Consider the following 22,094-nt stretch of genomic DNA (forward strand, 5'->3'; position numbering starts at 1 on the left):
AGGCCCAGGCAGAGATTCAAAACCAACAAAGACTTTGTAACAAACCTTGTCTCAATAAAAAGGGAAGGGGATAAAGGGACAAGTGGGTGAGCCCATGGGCTTGTGCCCTGCTCAAACTCATGCTGATCTGGAAAAGGAATCGCAACTCCATACCTTTAGGAACATATGTGGACACTTGTCTGCAGTAAACCGAGGCTAGCTCTCTGTGCCACAAGTCTCACAGTGAGAGTGAGCACACAGGTGTTATAACTGTAGCGTCTGTGAATTGGATTCTATCTTCTCAAACCTTTCTATGTGCCAACTCCAGGAAACAGTTTAGGAAAATAGCAAAACTGAGGAATTCAAGAAGATGCTACTGCACAAGTGTTCTCATCAGCAAGGCATCTGTCTCCGTCTCTCTTCATCACAGAACAGATACTGCTTAACTGCAGCTTCAGAGAAAGACTTTATGAAGCCATAAGATCTTTAAAACACTTCCATATGATCATACATTCCCATTCTGGTAGACACGAGCCTGCAAGTGAGAAATGCAGTGGGAAAGAGTGGAGATTCTCACAGGGTTCCTGGCACAACTAGACAGGAAGTCCCAAAATCTCATGAGAAAATGAGCTCCTCTCAGACTCCATCCCAGTGTTTCAGGCTTAGTCTATATAGATAAACTTGCATAAGCCTTCAGGCTTTTGGGTCTTTATCCAAATCCACCAGAGCTTTGATCCCTTAGAGGGAAACTAGTCTCCATGATAAATGGGCATGTCATTGGGGGATGGGGGAGGAAAAACCAAATTCCAATAAGATGGTTTCTTGACAAATCAAAGCAGAAACTCTATGGCAGAACAGAATATCATTTAAAAATCTGAATTGTTTAAAAAAAATTCTCATGCTGAAAGCTCTAATTCTTGGGTTTGACTGTTTTTAGTTGTGTTTACTGTCATTGATATTACGGTGGAAACTGAAATAGAATAGAGTGACTTCAGCACTGATTTACTATGCTTATCTGAAACAAATTTCTATCTTTGGAAAGAAAACCACCTCACATGGTCTTTCCTGACTCCTGCCACCTGCATATAAAGTGCAGGAGGCTCGTGCCTGGAAAGATGGCTTATGTATGCTTCATGCGGACAGAGGGTCCCACAGAAACAGGTGAGGTGGGCTAGGAACCACACGTTATCATCACTGCCCCACATAGCACTTCCTCAAACATTTTATACTACAAAAACTCACAGGCAAATGGATTACACTGAGGATGAAAATGGACAGAGGAAAAAAGAATGGAAAAAAAAAAAAAACACCAGTCTGCTTTGTGGCTGCTCTGGAGAAGGCGTACCAGGTCAGGTTTGCAGAGCGTCATATTCCCAAACCAGTCATCATTAATGGACTCACTTCCACAGGAAAGAAAAAAAAAAGCCAAGAGTCTGAAAACTCCGGACAAAAGAAATCCCTGCAGACAAAGTAAAAACAAATTAAAAGACCCATTATAAAACACAGATGCTACAAGGAAAATAAACTTTCCAAGATTTACTGGGCTTTGACAAACTAGGACATTTGTGGAAAAGCCATCAGCAGCAACTCCCAGGTAATGTGGGAGGAAGCTTGGCTCCTCTCTGGTTTATCTTTACCCTCTGTGCAGAAGCTGCCAGGACTGGATTCCCAGCTTCTGGATGCAGGGAAGTGAGAACATGTGAACGAGGCAAACTGCCAAGCACGAGATGTTTCTAAGGGAAGCAAGACCCCGAAAGTGCTGAGCACTTCACATTCTGCTGAACGCTAGAGCTGCTATCAGCACACTGTGCACCGACTCCTTCAGGGAAAGGGAGAGGAAACGAACGGACAGATCACACCATGAAGCAAGGAAAAGAAAACCTCCAAACTAATGTTCAGCAGTTACAGCTCAGAAATCTCCTGTAAGAGGGAGCTCAGAGTGAGAGACAGACAAAAATCCCATTTCATGGCAGGTTAACAGAAGCACGAGGTACAAGTGGTCATGAGTGGGAATCATAGGAAGACTCCTTAAGAAGGAAAGCTGGGAGAACGAACGAGGCATCGAACAAGGGCCATCAGGAGGCAATTCTTAGTGTGTCAGGTGTCTGAGGACAAACAGGCACAGAGATGTGAAGATTGCTTTACAAGAGCAAATTAGTGTGCCCATGGGACAGCACAGTTAGGCTATCATCGGCAGTTTTCTGGGTTTCCTGTGCTCCCTGGACACAGGGCCCTAACCCACATCAGGCATCAGGCAGGCTGGTTAAAAGGCTTACTACAGACACCATCCATGTCTCAGTAAACCTCTCAGTCCAATGGCACTGTTTTCATCAATCTTCACACACTAAAGGAATTTGCCATAGTTGAAGGGCTCTGCCTCTCAACCCTTCAAGGTCCCAGGCTCCAAGTAATGTCAATTGAATTTGGAAATTAAAATTAACAAGGGCACCCTCAAACCCAAACTTGTGGGTTCCTGGCACTCCACAAAAACCAAATCTATAGAAATGCCTTTTCTCCCAATATTTCCTTATCTCCATCCTCCTCCCAATGCTCTCCCTACTCTGAGGACATCATAGAGATGTCCTCCTGTCTACCCATTCCCAGAGCAAAGGTGGGCAAGAAGTTCTTGGAGCCACTGTGCATGTGCACTGTCCATTCCACACAAGATCAAAACAAAAGTTTGCTTTTAACATCTTGCCATGGACTTGATGGGTATAAAACAGCAAAATTTACCAAGGAACTTTTAAGTTAATTCTAGAGCTGAAAAGTTACTTCTCGACTGTCAAAAAGAGTACAATGGTAGCTGGATTAATCACTGGATAGTCAGGCTCTGCAAAGCTAGAAAGCCTGTTTAGCTCTTCCTTGTGGTCTAATTTAACATTAAAGCATCCTCGACTAACTCAACTATTATTTAATCAAAATCAAATAAAATCCTTTAAAAATATATATGTATATGTATTTTATAAGTGCCCAGTACAAGCTGGCATTTGTAGCATATGAGCTGCTTTTGGTCAGAACAGAGTATCTGTCGCTCCTCCCTCCCCCAGACCCCTAGCTCTTCCCTTTCCTCTCTTAGATGAGGGTGACAAGTTTCCCAGCTGCAGTTCCTAGACTCTCAGCCTCCTTTCTGACCTTTTCTCAGGCATGTCCTAGTATATTCTGCAATCTACTCAGTAGGAAGAGGAAACAGCAGCGCCCTGGTGTGAGACAGTGCCTTCTGACCCACAGGCCGGGCTGCACAGGCAGAGGAGCTCAGCAGGAGATGGAAAGAAAGAAAATTAGCTCTGGACATGGAAGATGGACACAGTTTACCAAACAACTGTATGGACTTAAACAGAGGCAAAATATCCAAGGAAGATCCTAACTGCAGTTCCTATTGCAGTGACTGTTGCTTCTTGTGAAGGCAGCAGATGACAAAAACATTTCAACATTTTAAGAAATCTAGCAAAAACATTTGTTGCTTTTTCTTAAGAAAGCTTCCTGGAGCCATAGTAATGGCTACAGGTACTTAGGAAAGAAAGAATGCATGTTATTCAGGTGGAGACAGTTAGTAATTATATTCTGCTACTGCACACAGAATGGCCCAGAACTCACCATCTGGTGCTCTCAAGGAAAATTAAAAATATACTTCCAAGAGAACTGGTATTATACCATCACGTGATTGTACATAACACATTATACTTGTATCAATAGGTCAACAGGTAATTCTCTAGCTGTTCTTTCCTGATTCTCAGAATATCCTCACCTGTTCCTTACTCTTCAAGCACTGCATGCTATTTTAATATGTAAATGAAAGCACTTCCTGGAAGATAAAAGGAATGTTGTATTTAGGAGCCTGATATGTAAAATTTAATTAAGAAATTTAAAAAGAAAGTCACTATTACAAAGCTTGTACGAACAGTAAGTATATTTTACTCCAAAAGGGCAGTTTGTGGCTAGAATAAGGGGGAGAGCTAAGCTGCCGGGAGTTGCGCCAAGGAGGAGCTGGGGTGGCTCTACGGCTGAGTACACAGAGGGAGAAAAGAGCACAGAAGAGAAAATGGGAGAAAGTCTACTGAATTTTTAAAAAAATGAACATTTTAACATTAATGAAAAACATTTAAGTAAATGATCTATTCATGATCACACAAAATAAGTTAAAAGCAAGTGACTGAAAACTGTGCGGCATTCGCTCATGCCTGCAGCTTCGCTCATGCCTGCAGCTTATTACCTCAGAGCACTCAGACACTGTATTAGGATCCAGAGTCTTTAGTCCTTGATAAACTTTACTAGCTCTAACTCATTGTTTAACATTAACATTAGACTATGGTGCTTTCAAAAGAGTTCATTGAAAACCAAGAAAATGACCAATATTTATATGGATATTCAAGGAAAAAGTGAGACACACAAGAGATTGACCAAACATACTCTAAACATGATATACATTCTTCACAGAAATATAAAACAAAGAGAAAAGATTCTGAGTCTTTTCCCCTAAGATTCAAATTCCTGCCCCAAGTTGTAGTTCCATCATATCCCCCAGCACTTGAGAGGCTAAGGCAGAACTGCCTTGAAATTGAAGCAGACAATGGCTAAACGGCCAGTACTACGCCAGCCAGGGCTACACAGCAATAAGCCACCTCGAAATAACCCAAAGAGCACCATGAACACTGCACTCTCCTCTGAAGCAAGCTCAGCTCAAAGGTGAAAACTGCATATCTCAAAACCTTAGAGCCTGTCATCCCTGAGAGTAGACTGGGGCAAGCACAGCACAGCACAGCACAGCATAGCATAGCAAAGCCCAGCACAGTTCAGCACAGTTCAGCACTGCCCAGCACTGCCCAGCACAGCCCAGCACAGCCCAGCACAGCCCAGCACTGCCCAGCACAGTTCAGGACAGCACAGTGCAGCCCAGCACAGCCCAGCACAGCCCAGCACAGCCCAGCACAGCCCAGCACAGCACAGCACAGCACAGCACAGCACAGCACAGCTCAGCACAGCACAGCACAGCACAGCACAGCACAGCACAGCACAGCACAGCACAGCACAGCACTGCCCAGCACAGCCCAGCACAGCGCAGCACAGCCCAGCACAGCGCAGCACAGCCCAGCCCAGCCCAGCCCAGCCCAGCCCAGCCCAGCACAGCACAGCACAGCCCAGCACAGCACAGCACAGCACAGCACAGCACAGCACTGCCCAGCACAGTTCAGCACAGCGCAGCACAGCACAGCACAGTTCAGCACAGCACAGCACAGCACAGCACAGCACAGCACTGCCCAGCACAGTTCAGCACAGCGCAGCACAGCACAGCCCAGCACAGCTCAGCACAGCACAGCATAGCACAGCACAGCACAGCACAGCACAGCACAGCACAGCACAGCACAGCACAGCACAGCGCAGCACAGCACAGCAAAGTGCAGCCCAGCACAGGACAGCACAGCGCAGCTCAGCACAGCACAGGACAGCACAGCACAGCACAGCACAGCGCAGCACAGCACAGCCCAGCATCCAACCTCAGCAGCCAGGGTGCCTACTGCTCATCACTATGGCACAAGTGATTTGTACCATGACATGGACAGAGGTGGCATATTTACCAAACACTACTTCATTTACTCTGGTACACATATATATATCAAGAATTCATTTAGGAACAAAAACAAAAAAATATAAACAAACAAATAAGAAACCACAGGGTACACTGAATTAGCAGCAATCAATAAAGCATGCCTTCTTTTCCCTTACGCAGTTAGCAAGTTGGTTAGAACATTCTCCCAGTATGACCCTGAATTCATGGAAACTGTCCTTTCTCTGTTACCCAAGTTCAGAGACTGCAGAGAAGAGCCAGTATAAAAGAGGGTACTAAGTAACACATGGAAAACTAAGATGAACAATATGAACTTTTTAAACCATTTCTTCTGAGGGACAATTACATATTAAAATCAAAAGTTTTACATTGTGACAACACCTGTAATCCTGGTACTTAGCAGGAGAGGCTGGTAGATCAAAGATTGAGGTCACCCTTGGCTACACAGAAATTTAAGTACTACATGAGTAGTACATTAAGTACTACATGAGAAATTTAGGCTACATGAGTCTTAAAAATAATTTTTAAAATAGTAAATACATGTTATGTTGAATAGCAAATATAACTATAAAATTTAATCAACTTTCTTAATAATTTCTTAATAAACTTAAAGATTAACAATTAATATGGCAGCCATTCTTCGCTGCACATCCCCAGGAACTACTCTCTGCCCCACCCCCACTGCTAAAGGAAGTCTTCCTGCTTATTACCCATGACTGTTAAGAATATTTTCTGGCTCTATTTCAGCATCATGACTCAGGTCATGAGAAGTGTCAAAGATGCATTTCCTTCAGATGGGAAAGAGCACCAGATCTCAAGGGCATACAGAGACTGAACTATGGTGTAGAAGGGCCACATCAGCAGTTTCTGACAAAAGGAAGATAAACCTGTTTGCACTCAAATGTATTTTTATTTCCAGCTTGAAAACAGGTGCTTAAATACACCAGTTAAGGAAAAGAAAAAAAAAAAAAAACAGGAAACTAATGCTCAATATTAGCTCCCTAAATAACCAAAAATTCTTGAAATTGAACTTCTAGCAAATAAAATAAAATAAATGATATAAATTTAGCATATTTTATCAATAATAGAATTAAATCAAGATCTGGATAGCTAGCTCCAAGTTTGCAAAAGTGCATTCATGAATTAACCTCTATACATTAAAGCCCTTTCTATAGAATATCCTGGAGCACTAGAAGCACGGGGCTTTTCCATGAACAGTTTTAGGCATAGCACACCTGAAAGGGAGCAAGCCCTAGCCTCCCTGGGATTCTCAAGTGTGAGGTCCTGGATGACTGCATGGATACCATATTTATTTATCTATATGACACATGATCTTTTTTCCACATCTATGATTTTTATAAAAGGTGAACCTGTTTCATCCTGTGCCATGTTGACGCTAGAGTGAGCAACTGTAAATCATTTGCTACCCAGGATAGATCTTGACACTGAACATGAAAAGCTGGTCTCTTCTGCAGTCACCAGGAGGAGCCATGCCCACAGGACTCCTCTGTCCACTCTGAAATACTTCTCTCTGGTGCCTCATTGTGGCTTGAAAATTTCTCACCTGCACAAACACTTGAGCCAAAGCAAGCAGCTCTTCCAGTGAACCTGAAATCCCTTTCCTGTCCTCGTCGCCTTCCAGATCCCACGCCATCCACCATGGAACGTAGGGAGCCATCCTGCCTCCCACCTCTCAGTGCACACAACCCTGGCACACTGTAACCCTGCTCTGCTTTTCCTCTTGTCTTTCGTATTTAACCATTTTGTAAAACAATTACTGTTCAGATAATTAAACCTTAATACTGTTCTGCCTACTACATCAACTTTAGCTTGGTCACTTGGGTGTCTCAGTAATTAAGAGCACCAAGAGGCTTCTGTCCTGAGAAGCTTCCTCTCATTGCCTTCTCTACTTTCTTCAAAACCAAATACTGAAAACATTATTTCCAAATTTCTTTCTCATGAGCACAAAAAGAACCTTCCTAGTATCTTCTGTGATGAGTTATCTATATAACACTTTTTCTTTCACGTAAACAACTAAAATGTGTGCCTCTGTAAGTCCCAGAAATATCTCTAGAGCAACATAACTAGAACAGAACTGCTACACTCATAGAAAAGGAAATAAAATTTCTCCAAATCTGAAATATATCATCCCCCGCAATTATCAAAACTAGCTTCAGAGTTCGTAGTCTTAATCCTGTCTTTGTGCCTGAAATAGAAGACAGACTTTACAAGGGAAAAAAATAGTGATTCTGTATTGACTTTTCCTTCACATGTATGGGTATTTACATGCGTGTATGTGTACCACCTGCAATGACATCAAATTCCTGGGGACTGAAGTTACAAACAATTGTGAGTCAACATGTAGGTAACAGAAGTTGCACACAGGTTCTCTGGAAGATCAGACCATGCTCATAATGACTGAGTTGGGGGGCCAGAGAGAAGGCTCAGCAATAAAGAAAATTAAATAATGAAATAAAAGCAAATTAGTAAGTAATAAAATGAAAGACTGAAACAGTAATTTTTATGTAGTGGTCAAGGATTCCAGGACACTGAAATGAGCACTTTGGTTTAATCACTGCAATGAGGTCTAGGTGCCAGTACTTCAAAATCTATCCAGTTTGAGTACAATGTCAGTCAGGACTTAGAAAGAATGGTTAAAACAACAATGACAAAGAAGAAAAATAAGACAATAGAAATAACAGTTAAAAAACAAAGGAAATCAAAAACCTGTAAAAAACATTAAACAATAGAAAATATATAACATAAGAAAAAGACCTGATGACAACAGAAATGTCCAAAGAAAAGTCTCTGTTAGAACACACTGTGGTAACAAGAATGCGATAGGACACAGGAAGGTGGCGGTGGGGAATCCCTCACAAATACAAAAATACAAAGCAGAAACAAGGAGCTCCAGGCCCAAGACAGGAGATCCAAGATTCATCTCATAGGATTTCTAGAAAGGGGCATAGAGGGAAAGAGTAGAGAAGAAATTACGAGGCGTGGGAAGCAGAGGCCACTGGGGAACGGACGGTACAACAAGGAAGGGCAGAGCCAGTCAACTGTAAGAACAGAGAGTGAGTAAACAGTATAACAGTCCTGGCATCCAGACAACTGCTGGTTTATAAAAAAGCAGGGCACACACGCTCCAGGGCAGGAGGGCTGGGACCACACTGATAGCACTTACAAAATAACACAACTAAAATGTTTCTATACTCAGCAGCCGTCAGGAATCATACATAGGAACTGAACATCTACACAAAGTACTCAAAAGTGCTGTAAGTTGATAGTAATGCATAGCTCAAGTCCTTGTGAAGAATTTGGAGAATAAACGACAGAAAAACAATAAAACGAAGAGATGGCATGGCATCTGCTCCCAGGGTACCCAGGTTCAAGCCTTGATTACAGTTAACAGAAAAGCTAAGATCACACTGCCCTCTAGAGGCATGTCTCATTAACAATTAAATGATAAACCTAAACTGTTCATAATTTGCAAATGCAAACTTGTATTCATAAGCAGAAAAAGCAAAATGAAAAACTGTATTTGCATCAAGTGCTAATTACATTAAATTGGTATTTATTTTATGTTTTTATTACAGTATTTAAATTGGGTTTAGTTTTATTTTTAAAACATTTTAGTGTGTACAGCACTGTACTTTACCAGGCTTCTGAGGGTCTTCATAGCTTACCTTACTTCCCTCACACATGGGACTATGGAAACCTCCATTTGGCTAGTGTGAGTGAGTGCCTGCTTATGTGCAGGCATGCAGAAGTCCCGTGACATGTTTCTTGTCCTATTGCTCCCTGCCCCGGGGATTCTCACAGAACCCGGGACTTTGCAGACCCAAGACTGGCTACCCAGCCAGCTTGCTGTGGGATCCATTTGACTACTTCTCAAGTGCTGGAACTAGAGACAGTTCCTACAGCACAAACTTGCACGTACATAGCAGACCTACATGCTGAGCCATCTCCTTAGACACTATATGTCCCTCTTAATACTTCTGTGAACTGCAAGCTGCTATAAAGATTATGAGCTACTACTACAGCTGCTATCTTTCTTTGACAGTTTTTCAATTAGTGATTTAAAAATAATTTGAGATGTGATATCACATATCAGCATAGGCTGGTCCCCAAATTCATGGCAATCCTCCTGCCTCAGCCTCCAGAGTACTTAATCATAGGCTTGAGTCACCACATCTTGGCTTCCTATGTGGTTTTTAAATTATACATTATGCTCTATGGGGCCACCCTTTTCTAAACATTTGCACAAAGAACTCATCTGCTATCTCTGCAAAATGACAGAAAATGACATGAAAATATTTAAAATGTAGATGGTGTTGGTATATAGTAAATGTCAAGTTGAGCACAGAGTTATGCCAACATTTTCAGAGGATGCCTCAGGAGCCAGGAAAACATTAGGTTTTTAAAACAACAGATTAGAAGCAAGGCTGAATTGACCTCAGGCAACAGGCTACAAGGAGTGAGCAAACCCCAGGTGCTAAGCGACCCAAGGAGGGCTCTCCCACATGATGTGTCTGCACCATTTATATACTCTGTGTCAGATGAGGCATGAAATTTAAAGCAGAACTTCAGTGCACATGATTGATTTTTCTTGGCAAAAATTAAAACACTTATGGAAACTCCACTCCACAAGTAAACAGTGACTAGGAGAACAGTCAGGACACGGCACACTGGTGCTGACTCTCCCAAGGAGGTGAAGCTATGTGAGGCAGAGCTGTGTGGCTGCTTCGTATTTACTATGTGATGCGGTCTGTATCAAGAAAACTCCCTATCGACCAAAGTAAATAACTACAATAAACCATCAAATGACGGCTATAAACAGTCTCCAAGTGGTAAGGCAGGAATGCCGTACACACAGATGCTAAAAAGAAAGAAAAACTGCTGGACGTGTAAGCCTTTTGCTGAAACATAACAGTTCTGGGTCCAAGAAATGAGAGGCTTCATTCAAAGTCCTCAAATCTCAGGGTGGGAGAGAACAGAATCTGGAATTCAGTTGTCAGATGCAGCAGGCCTAGCACAACTAACTCCTTCCCCAGACCAAGCCAGAAAGAAGCTGGGTTAGTGGGACATACTCAAACCTTGGGAGGTGGGGGCAGGAAGGGGGATCAGTGATAAAGGGTAGCCTTGGCTTTGTAATGAGCCTGTAGTTACTACATAGCGAGGCCAGCCTGGGTTGGACACAATGAGATCTAGGAAGAACACAGGGAGGGAAAACAGGAGGGCCGAGGGGGCAAAGGGAGGTCAAAAATTCCTTAAAAGTTTCCTGACAGGGTGGACACTATATTCTTAAACCTAAAAGGAAAACCTATTTTACAAAATAAAGAAATGGTAAAAGTAAGCAGGGCCAGTATGGTGGACAAGCAAGGGCTGGCTGCCAGCCTGACTCTTCCCTGGGAGTCAGTCCCCAGGGCCACATGGTGAAAGACAGACAGGCAACTCCCAAGGACTGTCAGAAGCAGGCATGTACACAGGGACACACACACACACACACACACACACACACACGTACACACACATGCACATACATACCTAAAGAAAAACGTGAACAGCAGAAGGTTTGCACATCTATGGAGTATGCAAGCGCCCATGTGGAAGCGTGACTAGTGCCACTTTCAACTGCAAATTGGTAACATCTCCCACTTCCATAGTCACAAGCTAATGCCCATATTGAAAGCAATTAAAAGCCTCGACAAAATAAGTTCAAATTTTTTATTTCATTCAACAATACTCACTGAATTGTTTACGTACACTGTTTTTTAAAAACATGGGAAATGAATCAATCCTGCACTGACGAGAGAAGCAGCAAAGTTTGAGTGACAGCAGTTGATCCCTATACGCTAAGCACCATGCTAAACACTACAGTTTTAATGGTAACTCTGCAAGACTGGGCATATTATTACCCCTGCTTCATAGGTAGAAAACTAGGTCTCAGTAGTCAGAACAATTTGTCTAAAATTACAGCCCAGACATCATGAGGCGGTCTAACACTAGGTCCTCTATCACCTTATCAACACACAGCTCAGTAATGAGACTGTCAAAGCCCTCAGCAGGGGTGAAAGGCCCTGGGTTTGATCTCAGTATCTCAGAGAAACAGAGCAGCCTGGTGGAGGAGCTGAGCAACTGATGCAGCACACACAACAGAGGCGACAGCTTCCTTAGGAAAAGCAAGCTGTATAACTGCAGGGGGTGCAGCTCCAGGTGTAGCAGGACAGACAGACAGAAAGACAGCAAAGTTGGAAGGCAAGGCCACATCATAATTTAAGTGGTGAACCTACAATCTGCGTCCGTCCCACCTCGGTCTTGGTCGTTCAACTCCACTGACCACCATCCATCGTCAGCACCTACATCTGTGAAAACCTGATGTGGTCTCCTGCAGCCCCTAACTTTCTCGCACTATGGTGCTCCTGTTTATATTACATTCTAAAAGGAATAAAAACGTGACAAAAATCAATACTTGTGCCGATTTTTCTTCTAAAATCCCCTCAGACAAGTCCCTTACATCCCAGCAAGTGTCTCACCAGTCTTCTCTCTCACTAAACTGAATGTGAGCCCCAACCTTCACTGACCCAGATGCTGGGACTTAGCAGTCAGTCGCTACCCTCCTCCTGGCTACTGCGAATACATGGTTTCCCCCTTCAAGCCACTTGCTAGTAACTTCTGGATGACATCTCTTCCCTAAGCTCCAAGCCTGCAGGTGTTGCCAACTGAGGCCTTCCTTCCGAACACTATCCCCATGCAGATGCACCATTCCCAGCAATTCCAAATGTGCTAGGAACATGGGACGTCTTACTCAGTATCTAGATACACGTCTGTCATCCCAGCATGCCACCCGGGGCTACAAAAGGAGACCCTGTCTCCCAAGAAATAGAGAAAGACAGGATAGAAAGATCCTGTTTCCACTCTCAGAGTGTGCTCTCCTCCATACAAATCTCCCCCTCAGAGCACCCAAACCAGTCTTCTATCACTCCTGTTTCCAAAACACACCACTGAGTTCCCATCAACTAGGCTTCAGCAGAGCAGCTGTCTTACTGTTGTTACCTGAGCACAGAAGGCATATTCTCAGCTCAGCATTTAGAAGCTCTGCTGTCCACTCACAGCCATCAGGTCTTTGTTCAATATCACCACAGTGACACCCACAAACATGATGGTAATTTAAAGCTGAAATTATTTCAAGAAATTTCCTAACTTCTTCTATTCTTTTCGAGGCAGGGTCTCAGAATATATACCTGACTGGCCTTGAACCCACATACATCTCTCTCTAACTCTGGAGTTCAAGTATTAAAGCTAAGTAATACCACAGCCTGTATTCCCCCCCCCTTCTTTAAATTTGTCAATAGCTGCAAGAAAACAAACTTATTTTTATTTGGTCGCCATATTTACTTGCTCTCAGAAGAGCCTCAACACATATTAAAATAATAATAATAATTAATTCACAGTGGCTAAGTAAGTGACCATCTTACATGCATCAAATGAAAAGCAATGTTAAGATGAATAAAAATCTCTTTGCTTTGACAAGTTATTATTTAAATCAAAACTGGTTTTAATACATGAATGAAAATGTCATAATGTAACTTAAAGAATGTGTTAACTTAAAGAATAATTTAGAAAAATATCAAAATACACTGCTTCTCTGGGAATAACTTCATTGATTCTAAATTTTACCACCTAGTACACAAGGGGCCAAGATAACAGGTGAAAACACAAAGATTCTGCCATCCTTAACGTCTATAAGAGATACCAACATGTCAATAATTAATTCCTATATTCAAAAAAGAGCAATACTGAGACTTATACCTACAGTAGCACTAAGCAGTACTTAAGAAATGCAGTTTTAGGTGGTGAGTTTGATAAGCAGCAGAGCTGTAGAGACAACTGCAGGTAAGTAAACACAAAACGAGGGAGCTTCCCAGGACTGAATGCCAAGTGGGGCTGAATCCCTGGTAAGGTGTGATGGAAATCAGATTCGGAACATTCTCCACACTAACTGGCTAACAGCTTAGTGAGACACAATTTTCATCAGAGTTAGAGAATCGTAATATGGTTAATGCAGGAAACAGTTTCATTAGCTTCTTTCAAATAAGGAGAGAGGTAACTAAAATGGGTGAGAGAAGAAGAAGTTGTCAAAGATTCACTATTTCTGAATGACAGACCATTTGAAAATCTAGAAAAGGCAGTGTGCTTTGACTATAATAATTATCAGTTATAAATAAATATAATTATTAAGGAAAATGCTGCTCTGGTGTAGTCATGCGTTACATTTTAATGTGATGTCATAGTGATACGTGAAATCACATTAAAGTCAAAGGTAATTGCAAAGCAGTGGTAAGCACAGACAGCATGTGAAGACTCAGTAACTGTGGACCCTCCAGGAATTGTCTCAGATATAAGGGTTTAATGTGATAAGGGACAGTGCCACTTGCCTCCGGCCATTGCTCATGTCACCATCATGTGCTTTCCATATTCATAGTTAAAGCTAAGGCCAGCTCTGCCTCCTCATGAATCTCAACATGGAAATGCTTCATCTCTTCTAAAGCTCAGGCAATGAGATAGGAAATGAGAGAGTTATAAAGAATATACTTCAAGCAAATAAACATCCTCTGGAAAACTAAAAAAAAAAAAAAAAGATAACATAATCCTAACCTAAACTGGATTGGCTCCAAAGAGTGGAAAGGAAATACCCTATATCAATTGTTATTTAAGAGTTTCCTTTACTTTGCTAAAGAGTGCAGACAAACAATACAATGCAGCCAAGACGTGATTCATTCCAAAACGACCCCTCCCTGCTCCAAGGTTTACACTGTTTTAACCAGCATCAGACTGTTTACCCACACAAACTGTAAATACATCATTTTTAGAACTAACCAAAAACAACGCCCATTTTGTTTTGGCATGGAAGACACAAAGAGAACATGAAGAGAAACAACCCCTTCTCTGATTGAGCTGTTCCTCTAAAATGAGAAATCCCAAAAAGAGTGAGGGTGAGCTGCAAGAAGCCGCCACGCAGGGTTGCCAGGAGGAAAGGCTGCATGTAAGGGTGACTGAACAGAATAAGGCACAGAAAAGATGTGTGAGGGGGTGGGGGGGATGCCTTGGGATGATGAACAAATACTAAGAAACTGCTTGAAGCATAAGTGACTTCCTGCTGCAGGGGGAGATGTTTGAGAGATGGGGTAGCAGCTAACAGAATAAGTTCACATTTAAGTGCTATTTTACTTTCCAGGATATTTTACTTTACTTTATTGTACTCACCATAATCTCTCCATGTAAAATACCCCAGGCTATGGGATACTACTAAGGAGACCATGCAACTGTCCAGAAAGTGAGGATCAACATGTGAAGTCTTCCTGAAGTAATAAAATGGCTCAGCCACGCTGGGGTCAACAACCACATGCAGATCACCTTGGCTGGAAATCCTGGATTACATCTATGATCTAGCTCTCTGAAGGGTGAGGCAGGAGGTTATGAGTTCCAGGCTACAACAGGTTGTATTTGTGAGACCTTATGAATATGCAACAGAAGAAGAAAATACCATAAAAGCTCCACACTTGGAAAGACTGAGATTTTTTTTTTTTTTTTTTGGTTTTGGTTTTTTGGATTTGGTTTTATCGAGACAGGGTTTCTCTGTGTAGCCCTGGCTGTCCTGGAACTCACTCTGTAGACCAGGCTGGCCTCGAACTCAGAAATCCGCCTGCCTCTGCCTCCCAGAGTGCTGGGATTATAGGTGTGCGCCACCACTGCCCAGCAAGACTGAGAATTTCTAATCCAAAATGAATATACATTTTTAACAAGAAACATTAGAAAATGCTCATTACATCATCAGAATTAATAACACAGGAGTGTACTTAGTAATGTCAGGCACAATAACTACCTACCAATGGCACCATGTCTGCACTAAGAAATGAGCGAGCAGGTGAAACAGAATCTTCTAAAAGGGTTATCCTTGAACACTTCAAAACACTTCAAAACTGACTGAGTTAACTGCCAGCCACATGAAAGAAATCTCAGAAGAGGAAGGGGGCAGGACATGGTCTGTAATCCCAGAGTCTACTGTGGAAAGCACAAACTCAAAGTGCCAAGGTTACAGTTGGAAGAGTAACCATCATCCAACATGAATAGAATTTATAAAATGACATTACAAGAACAAAACACATCAACAACATAAAGTCCATTTATATCAACTGGAATGTATTTAAGGGCTGCTCTGGATTATAAGTAGTTTTCAAATGAAAGTAAATACCAAAAAAGCCAGAATCATGGTTTATTATTTTGAGGAAGTGGACAGGGAATGATGTTGGTGATGTTTCACTTACTGATCAGGATGATGGCATTTTGCCCTGCTATAACAACATATGGGAGGAATCCCAGAGAACTTTACATAAACCAGAAGAGCAAGCACACAAACAAGGGCAACTCCATTGGAACAACAAACACTTCTTACTGAACATCCGTACCAGGCCAGACCATTAAGAATGTTCTGCAATACATACTTCAAATGTTATGAAAACAGATTCAATCTCAGACCAAATATCACTTACATACTGAAAAAGTAAAGGAGTTAAAATAGCATGAAAAAGATCACCATGATCATTGTGGTTCATACTTATTAACTGATTTTATAAATATGAATTTCTTAACTATGTACAGCACAAACAGAATAAAAATATGCATCTGATCCCAGGCACTAGAGCAAGAGGCTATTGGGAAGCAGCCTGAGAGGAAGGTACTTACCATGCAGCGGGGAGCCAGACGGGCTGCTGGACAGGCCTGGGACAGGACTACAGCGGCCGCCTTGCTTAGATGTCAGCTCTTGTTCAATCTCTTCCAGCCCAGCACTTTTCTGGAAACGGCTCATGCGATTCACTACTCGTGGTGACATGTGTGTGCGGACACAAGGCTGGCCACCATAAGGGTTGATGGGGAAAACGTGGGAAGTACCCCGGAGGGTACTGACCACCACCCAACGACAATCATGGCTGAAACAGATGTCCTGAACCTAGGAAGGAGGGAAGAGACAAAAACAGCTGTACTCACTCGGGTGTACCTGAGGACAGGCATAAATGGAAATACAAATAGAAATGTTTGCCTCCTTAGGAGATTTTTGTAAGAATAGATGACAAATTTATACAATATTTTAGAGGTCACCAGGACTCCAAGTGGGGATCAGATAAAACTTGGAGTGAAGATTCTATTTCCTGCTGTTTAAAGTGAAAGATGTGAATTAGGACCCCGATGGTCTCCTGCAACTGAACTATAGAGCTTTGTGAAATAGATACCTCGTGTTCTAAGGGGTGGAGATGGCTCTGAGTAACAGCCCTGCCACAAAAATGTGAAAGTCTAGGTTCAGAGTACTACATTAAAATAGTAAGTCAGGTGTGGCTGTAACCAAAGAGCTACAGTTAGAAGGAGGGGCCTGGGTGGGTCCCAGGAGCTTGCTGGGAAGCTGATCTAACAAATCAGTGAGCTTCAGCTCAGTTGGGCCCCTCCTCTCAAATGATAAAGGGAAAGGAAGACAGTTGGAATCTACTTTTGACCTACATATGAGTAAACACTATATATACTCATGTGGTCCATTCTCCCAAGAGGTTTTCTATTAAGTACAAAGGAGTAGATAGATAATATAGTCAATGCTGCTAATTCAATCTCATGCTTAAATACTAACTGCCTATCAAACAACTCGCCAGGAACGAAGAGAGAAGTGTTTGAGGATATGATTCTCAGGAGACATGAGTCCTTTTCTCAACAAATAAAACAAAAGATCAGGCCTGAGATGTACTGTGTATCAATACACAACACAGTTGGGTGTGTGTGGTGTTCAAGAATTGAGGCAGGAGGACTTCCGTGGTTTCAAGGTCACATAGACCTACACAGCATGACTACTTCAAAATAAAACTTTTAAAATCCTGACTCAGGGCTTAAGCAGCACAGTATAGCAGGACCACATCCTTCTATGCAATTAAGAATTAGGCATGGTGGTACACTGGCGACTCCAACACTGAAAAAAGGCTGCAGACAGTGGGGTTTCCCCTTGAGAGTAAGATCCTATCTCAAAACAACAACACCAGCCCCACACTACAGAAGAAAACCCTGAATGCTACAGAAATTCAGCCGAGAAAGGATGTTTCTATGAGTACAAGTACTTTACATCTGAGGTCAACAAGCTTGACCTTAGCAAGCTCTGTGTGTAACAGGCCAGACAGTAACATTTCCCTCTGCAGAGACATTGTGTAAGTGCTTGCGGAGACGCAGAGAACATAAGAAGACAGAAGATAGGAAGATAGTTTGGGCTGTTAAACCATCTTCATTATGATCAATGAGGAACTGAAAGTAGAAAAAGCCTCAGAACTCTACATTAAAGAGTCAGGACTTGAGGTGGCTGTAGTTTAGAAGATTTTCTCCTTCCCTCCCTTCCTCCCTCCTTCCCCCCCTTTCTCTCTCTCTCTCTCTCTCTCTCTCTCTCTCTCTCTCTCTCTCTCTCTCTCTCTCTCTCACACACACACACACACACACACACACACACACACTCGCACACACAATTCAGAAAGCTCTGACAAGAAGACCTGCAATGAGTTAGAACAGGAGGCCAGTGATATGAAGGCTACATGTTCAACGGCAATAAATGCTTTGTAGAGAAGGTGCAGGATGGTATACCCTGCAGTGACCTGATGGGCTACACCACAGGCTGTAGCTAGGAGGGTATTTCCAGAGATGTTTAACTGGGGGAGGGAGACCCATAGGGAATGTGGGTAGCACCAGTCTGAGGTCCAGACTTATAAACAGGAGAGGTGGGGTGAAGCACCCATCCTCAGTCTTTGATTCCTCTGAGGTCGCACTGTGACCAGTCACAGCCCACTCCGGCTACCCTGACTTTGCTGCCACTGTCTCCACACACCACCAACTGTCAGGCAGAACAAACCCTTTCTGAGTTGCTTCTGGTCAGGTGTTTCATCACAGCAGTGAGAAAAGTAACTCCTAGTTGGTGAGAACATATGATAACTACAGAAAATTATATTAGAGACACTTAAATCCAACACCCACAGACAACCACTTATTATCTAGAAATACAACTAAGTGTTTCTTAATGTATGATGTATAAATATGTACCACATAAAAGTAATCCAAAAAAATAACTAGCTAGCCAAAAAAAAAAAAAAGAAAAGAAAATGTTTATGCTCTCTTTTCCCTATTTTCAGACATGCCTTGGAAAGTTCTTCTTTACTGCCTTACCAACCATGGCAGACGCTTAGTAACAGCCTGCCCAGCATCTCCTCTCCTACAAGTGTGTCTAGTCAATAGCAAGTTGGGCTGCAGAATTCTGAAGTATCAGGGTTACTGATAACAGAAATGAATAGCTCTGGGGTTTGGGATGACAAGCCTGAGACAGAGGGTGGTGTGCACATGTCACCACAGGATGGCAGAGGCTGATGCAGAAGGATCCCCTAAAACATAAAGGAGCACTTGAGGAAGTGTAGCAGAAGACATGATGAGAACAACACAGCTTTTGAGAAAAATCTATTGCGTCTATTCCCTGCTCATTGTAAAAAGCAAAGGACGGCTAAGTGCTGAACTGTAAACCCCACGAGAGAGGGCCTGAGTTTGAGGCTACCTTCCTCTACAAAGTCAGTTTCAGGACAGGCAGGACTACACAGAGAGACCTGTCTCAAAGAACAAACAGAAAAAAATAAAGGAGTTACTCAATACTAAAGAGCCTGAGTCTAAATTATTAAAGGACATTACATTTATTTAGGGAAAACAGATAAAAGTAGAGAGTGGAGATATTGGTATAAGAACTGAAATACAAATTCTACATAGTCTTAACTATACATTTGAGCTTTTTTTGTTTAATCATTTGGAATCAAGAAAAACACCTTTTCCCCATAAGGCTGTATATGTGCAAAAATTATAACCAATTGTAAGCATGTTTAAGGAGACAATATTGATATATAAGCACAGGGGGTTTAGAATTTGCTACACAAATCTTTTACTTATTATTTGTATTTGTTTCCTCCTTATTTTATTTGCTCAATAGAGGACAAACGACCACTGGGTGATTCATAGGGTTTTTTTATGTAAATATTTGATACGGAAGTAGGAAATGGCTTGAAGCAGAAAGGGAAAGTAGCAGTTGGAATAAGAATTCTCCAGTCCTGCAGAGACATGTAACCATGGAAGTGGATACCTGACAAAATACTGCACAAGTCTAAGATAAAGAGTTGGCAGAGTCAGCAAGCTTATAATTATACAAAGCAAATAGAACTGTACCTGGATGTCTTCAGTGTGTGGTGGTGAGCTAGCTTTGTCACTGTAACAGACATGGTAGCATACTTAAACCTCCCTAGGAATGAAGTCTCCGTGCTAAGGAGACAGGCTTAGATTATTTTTAAATCATAAGTAAATATTTCAAAATTAACTGAGATTTTTATTCTGTTTGGTCATTTAACAGAGCTACAAATAAGCAACTCACTTTGCTAGCTACTTTTTCTGACCCTGTATTTAATGAAAAAGATGAAACCCATCCATGGAAGACTTGAGCAGTGGGGAGGATATCAAATAAGCAATAGGAAGGAAGGGAAAGACAACTTCACCGTGGTGCAGACCAGCTCACACTCTCATACTTTTAAGTTGGAAATATGAGCTCAGCCCCCAAGGACATTAAATAGTTGACATTAATTTATTTGAAAAAAGAACCATTATAAAAAGCAGTGCCCTTAAATTTTCTTCAGTACAATTATTAAAAATTTCTTCAAAAACATGAAATCCTCGATATTTTCTGACAATAACCTAACCACAAATTAACAGAAATATCAAGGAATGGGGGGGCTAGCATGGTCATTAAACAACACATAAGTCACCCACAGATCAAAGCAAAAGCATCACAAACATTGACAGATACATGGGGACAAATGAAGATGAATCAGAATATATGGCATCACCACAGTGCAGCAGGGGAGACTCACAGCCAGGGTCCTAGGAAGGACTCAGTGAGCAAGCTCTTACACCCAAGGAACCGGAAGAATAAAGAGACAACAAGAATTCAAGTAGGAGAGTGGCCAGGATATGAGTGAAACCAACAGTATACAAAACAGACAAACCAAACAAATCATGAACTATTCAAAACTGAAAAAAAAAAAAGAAGAAGAAGAAGAAGAGGAGGAGGAGGAGGAGGAGGAGGAGGAGGAGGAGGAGGAGGAGGAGGAGGAGGAGGAGGAGGAGGAAGAAGAAGAAGAGAGGAGAAAAGAAAATTCCTACCAGACTGGAAAAGGCGAGAAAGAGGCACTCACGACTGAAGGACAGTGTAGGGTGAGAGCCATGCCCCGGCAGGCACTGTGCAAGAAAAATAGCCATAACCTGAACAATTTGTGTCTATGTAAACTATCAATCTCAGAAGAATACAGCAGTTCAAAACTGTCAGATACAGGAAAGGAACTCAGAGCTTATAACCGTCTGTTAGAGACAAAGAACAATCCCCTCAGTGATTTTTCTGAAGCAACTATACCCTGACTGTGTAAAATGTACAGGAGAAAAATCATCACATCTGAGACCAGGTAACTATTATTCATCCTGCTAACATTAGAATGATCCACTCACACACAATCTGTGCACATCAAACTAAGTTTTACTCTGTAAGTTAAGAGACAGGTTACTAGGGGAGGGGGGATTGCACATCACTTGCTTTACACTTTTGGAGAAAAAGTTAAGAAATCTCCAGGTAAATCTGGTTTATCTAAAAGAGAATGGTAGAGTCAATCAAATTTTGTATAATATTGGGGACCATTTTTCTCTGAAGTTGTGAACATTATGGGGGCATATTAGAATATTTATGGAATCTTCTAGTATTTTAAGTATAAGTGCATATAAAACTATGATCATTTCATGGACCTGGTTCTTGTGACCAACTGTCCACCCATGGCAGACATAAAGGAAGGGCAGACAGAAATGCCAGAGACTGAGGTTGAAACACGGCTTTGTATAACCTTGCTTACAGAAAGAAGGTACATCCTGCTGTGCATGGACATTCCCTGGACCCCACAACAGCATCTTGGAGCTGTGCCTCTGAGACAAAAATCCTCAACCTATCCACAAGTTTGATTCACTTGCCACCCAGAGAGTGGATAGCATCACCTCCTTACAGCTGTCACTGGTACTAGGGTTAAAGTTTACACTGAATATGCTGTGCTTCCATAAGGGATATACACGGGAATGTGTAGGGAGAAGGCTGGGATCACATAGTCAAGCACCTACACACCACTGACAAGTCTGAACTGGTTTAAATGCTTGTTTTAGGATTCTTCACCACCCACAGGTTCACAACTGACTGCCTTCCAGTTCTTTCCTGTACTATCCAGCAAGACCAACATAAGGAACTCTGGGTGAGATTAAGGCAACTGAGACCTGAGGCCTATCCCAGCTCAACATCGCCACCTGCCAGGTGGAGAGGCTAAGTACATGTGGGGGTTTTTTGGTTTTTTTTGTTGTTGTTGTTGTTTTTTTTAAATTTTGGATTAGCTATTTAAGGAGTTGTTCAGTTCTAACGAGT

The 22,094-nt window shown here is 42.1% G+C and overlaps 1 protein-coding gene across 4 annotated transcripts in view; it reads right to left on the bottom strand.

The window, feature by feature from the left end:
• The window catches only part of Bcas3 (BCAS3 microtubule associated cell migration factor), a 485,645-nt gene that overhangs the window by 314,983 nt on the left and 148,568 nt on the right, over window positions 1-22,094 (bottom strand). For all 4 annotated transcript variants that reach the window (XM_052197918.1, XM_052197921.1, XM_052197919.1 and 1 more), the window contains exon 15: window positions 16,289-16,553. In XM_052197918.1, the coding sequence (XP_052053878.1) occupies window positions 16,289-16,553 (265 nt within the window). The remainder of the gene's footprint in view (window positions 1-16,288; window positions 16,554-22,094) is intronic.

The sequence above is a fragment of the Apodemus sylvaticus genome, chromosome 10 (genome assembly GCF_947179515.1).
Source record: "Apodemus sylvaticus chromosome 10, mApoSyl1.1, whole genome shotgun sequence".
NCBI classification, from domain to species: Eukaryota; Metazoa; Chordata; class Mammalia; order Rodentia; family Muridae; genus Apodemus; species Apodemus sylvaticus.